This window comes from Cervus elaphus, chromosome 14 (assembly GCF_910594005.1).
Source record: "Cervus elaphus chromosome 14, mCerEla1.1, whole genome shotgun sequence".
NCBI classification, from domain to species: Eukaryota; Metazoa; Chordata; class Mammalia; order Artiodactyla; family Cervidae; genus Cervus; species Cervus elaphus.
Genome location: NC_057828.1, coordinates 81,676,608 through 81,680,734, shown reverse-complemented (window position 1 = coordinate 81,680,734; position 4,127 = coordinate 81,676,608). Strand labels below are relative to the sequence as shown.

Sequence of the window (4,127 nt, the reverse complement as noted above, 5' to 3'; positions counted from 1 at the left end):
TTATCTTTTTTCCCCTTCTCTATACAAATTTAAAAAGAGGTTGTTTCTTAAAATTCTGTGTTGCTATAATGACACTTGGTTCCACCTGAACTTAACTTTTCTCAAATCTTGAGCTAACCAAGGCATTTTTCTTATGGAAATGTTTGCCTTAAGCTATGTGAATGTACTATGTATTTACCCTAGACACTATCTTCAAGTAGGTTCTGCCTAAAGGCTCAGAACTGACTTGACAAGCCAATATGCTTTACTCATAAATTCTTCTCCTAATCTATGTTAATGAAGCTATATATTTGCTCATGTCAATCGTTTTATGGCCCAGGATGACTCACCTGGTGCCATCTCCATGTATCTTGTGAATGAGCAGCCTGCTGCCATTCCTTTCTCTAATTACTAGACTGCTAGTAGCTATATAACATCCAGCTAAAGACGAGTAGGGGGCACTCTTTCTGCCCCCTTCTGATGTCTATGTCAGAAGCTTTCTCTCTTTTATAATTTTTTTTTTTTTTTTGAGTAACCACAGTGGCATGATCCAGCGACAGGTGCCAAACCAGTCACTGCATGTCAGGGAAACGGGGTGTTGGCATATAAACTATGACTTCGCAATGTGAACAGCCGGCGCATAGCACCTGAACCAAGCAACCACAACATCGCCCAGGAAAGACTGCCGACGAAGGACACTTGGTCTGGTCTGTTCCCACCAAAAACACACAGTCATGAGAAAACTGGACTGAAAGCCACTCTACCAGACCACCAGCTGGACCTGGAGGAAACTCTGGAGGCACAGGCAGGCAGGAGGGGGAGCAGGGCCAAGGGCACCCAGCAGGACCCCTCACCGGCACACGATGTAGCGGATGACGTTGGCATGTCAGATGAAGATCTCATAGCTGTCCTCCTGCTGCTTGGCGTCTGCCCGGTGGATGTAGTTCCGGAAGGCGGCCTCGATCCGCGCTCCATCTTCATAATACACAGCCTCCGGCTTCCAGTGAGAAACAGGGGGGTCGGGCTCGATGGGGGCGCCTTCTCTCAGCAGGTCTGTGCTGACCTTGCAGACGCCTGGCAGGTGTTTACTGATGATGTCAGTGGTTTCTACCGCACGGGTCATGGAGGAATGGACGATTTTATTAAACTTCAACCCCAAGCTTGCAAGTCGCAGACCAGTTAGTTCAGCCTGCTCACGACCCAGGGGCGTCAGCGTGCGGTCCTTCTCCAGGGAGGCGTCCACGTGGTACTGGGAGTGCCTGATGAGGAAGATGTGCGTGTGGCCTTGGCCTTGCAGTGGTCCAGCCTGGATGTCAGCTCTTCTTCTCCAGGCTCTAGGCTCTTCTTCCGCAGGTTGACCAAGGACAGTGGTTCTCTCCTGTCCCAGTTGGGGTCCCAGACGCCGGGCCCCGGGCGCGCGGCCCCCGCCCACGCCGGGGGGCTCGACCACGCGCGGCCCCGCGTCCCCGCCCGCGCGGGGCTTCCCCACTGCCACAGCCGAGAAGAGCACCGCGGCCGAGCCCCCTGCCAGGCCGCAGGCCGCCAGCTGTAGCGCCTGCCGAAACGCCATGCCGGTCAAGTCCCGCGTCGACCCCACGCGGCTCTTTTATACTTTAATAAAACTTTGTGATACAAAAGCTCTGAGTGATCAAGCCTCATCACTGGCCCCGGATTGAATTCTTCTCCTGAGGAGGCCAAGAATCCCAGCATCTTTCATGGTTAGGCAACAACCTTTCAAAACAATCGTCTTTTCAAAAAATGATGAAAAGTGATGAGCATACATATGCATACGAATGAAATGGGACCTGTATCTGAAACCACATAAAAATAAATCTTCCCTCAACATAAATACAACACAATCAGCCCTTCATATGCATAGATTCTCTAACTATGAAGTCATACAAATATGGACGTAAAACAATGTAATAAATTCCAAAGTTTAAAAGTGGTGAGTGTTGACTTTCACCTGCTGGCACTTCTTTCCATGTCATCTCCATTATATTAGCTATGACAATGAATCACATGCTGTAGTAAGTCACTTACACTGTGTCCAACTCTTTGGGATCATGGACTAGGGCCCACCAGGCTCCTCTGTTCATGGGATTCTCCAGGCAAGGATACTGGAGTGGGTTTCCATGCTCTCCTTCAGGAGATCTTCCTGCCCCAGGGATCGAACCCATATCTCTTATGTCTCCTGCTTTGGCAGGTGGGTTCTTTACCACTAGCACCACCTGGGAAGCCCCAAGACACATGAACATCAGTGGATTTGGGGATCCACGTGGTATATACAGAACCATTCCTCAAAGAAAACTGAAGAATGACTTTAAAATCTTAAACAAAACATGACTATATGTGTTTACAACCTTAGTGTAGCAAGGGTTTCTTCAATCTGACAAGTGCCATGGGCCGATGAAGGACTATGTGAAGAATCCTTCAAAGTCAATTTGGTAAACACAGCCTAAGTTGGCTATATTCAGTCCTCAAATGAATGAGAATGTCATTAGTAGTGGTCGTTTCAAATAAGTAGCATATGAAGCTGTTTACACTTATTGTGATTCGCGGTATACCACATTCACAAATTTCAGTAACATTTGTGCAAAAACTATACATCTCAGTGGAAACTTCTACATGAACTGTTGAGATCAGAGCTCTAACTCATACAGGCAGACTTTTACTTTTTAAATGATCCTGCATGATAATCAAACAAAACACTGGATTAAGACCTAGACAGTGTTTGACCTCTGTACTAAATGATTTTAAAGCTAGTAGATGGAATGAGTTGATGAGGAAGACTACGAATGAGGCATCTTCTTCAAGTTGGTCAAACTGCTGACAGTCATACAAGTTAATGAAAAGTTAAGCCTGTTCTCATTAAATCAGTTTAAAAGAAATAGAATAATAAAACAAATTAGTAAATCTTGCTTTCTTCATAAACACTGTATTATTTCTGCACAGCTGTGTTACTGGCATTAATAGAATATCTTCAATAATAACTTGTCACAGTGAAATGGATTCACATTCTATATCTATTCACATCTATAATTGATGCCATAGCTGTTTCATACTATTGCTTGAATGAATACAACTTATGTGACTTCACAAACTACAAACTACTACTAACATAATAGGTATTAAAATACCTTGAGTGACACAAGCGTTGACTTAGTAGAGTTGCTCTCATGAATAATGGCAGCATTACTCGCTGTAGCCACAGTACTGGAATCTGCACATTAACACCCTGCAAAGGAAACTGAAAGGACAGAATAATAATAAAGGAACTTCATAACTACAAATTTAATCCTACCGTAATCATTCAACCTTGTATGTTTTCTTTTAAACTAACTTTCGTATTTGGTCTACTCTAACTTCTTCTGTGTTCACTTTACGCTATACTTATTGCTAACAGTAAAATTACCATAGGAGCTCTAATTATTTTTTTTTACTTGTAATGCTAGTGATAGAACCAAAGGCTGATACCTACATCAAACAGGAGAAATGTAATGGAAACTGTAAACAATTTTATGTAATAACATTGCCGTGCTCCTATACAGTCAAATGGACATTCAAAAGGACGTGATTTTTCTGAATGTTTATTTCAGAAAGTTAGAATTGGATGACTGCAAACAATAAAACTAATTATATATTAATACATAATATTAATACTATACAGTTGGTCATTCTTTTTCCTATTCTACCACAGCTAACTGACTGGAAGTCAGTTTAAGTAACTACTATTAACATAAGACCCTCACCAATAAGTGAAGATATATAGGAAAATCCGTAATAGATCTAAAAACCATCAAAGATAAAATGATGATAAAAAAAAATACAGTGACATCTTAGTTGGTTTAAGAAACAGGATGATTACGAAAGCAAAACCAACAATCATGTACAGGCCTTGGAAACCTGTGTCTGTCACGAGTGTTGACTTTTATCCTTCATCTGAGGTTGTAAAAAGTGCTTTGTAAAATCCTGAGGTTTGCAGCAGTTGTAACCTCCTGAAGAGACTGCAATAAAAACGGTTTCCAGAATATCCTGATGATTTCCATCTACTAGGCTGTGGCGAGCTCAAGGAATACATACTCCAGAGGATAGAAGACAGACAGGTTGGGAAGACTTCTACTGCACTTAGGGAGAAAGGGCATGTT

At 43.0% G+C, this 4,127-nt stretch overlaps 1 protein-coding gene across 1 annotated transcript; it reads right to left on the bottom strand.

Moving 5' to 3' along the window:
* Positions 1 to 63: 63 nt before the first annotated feature.
* Positions 64 to 3,179, bottom strand: LOC122707786 (serine/threonine-protein phosphatase PGAM5, mitochondrial-like). Its single transcript, XM_043923647.1, has 2 exons — positions 3,120 to 3,179; positions 64 to 1,790 (listed from the first exon to the last, which is right to left on the bottom strand). The coding sequence occupies exon 2, from the start codon at positions 1,547 to 1,549 to the stop codon at positions 866 to 868; it is 684 nt and encodes a 227-aa protein (XP_043779582.1). The 5' UTR covers positions 1,550 to 1,790; positions 3,120 to 3,179; the 3' UTR covers positions 64 to 865.
* Between the last annotated feature and the right edge of the window lie 948 nt (positions 3,180 to 4,127).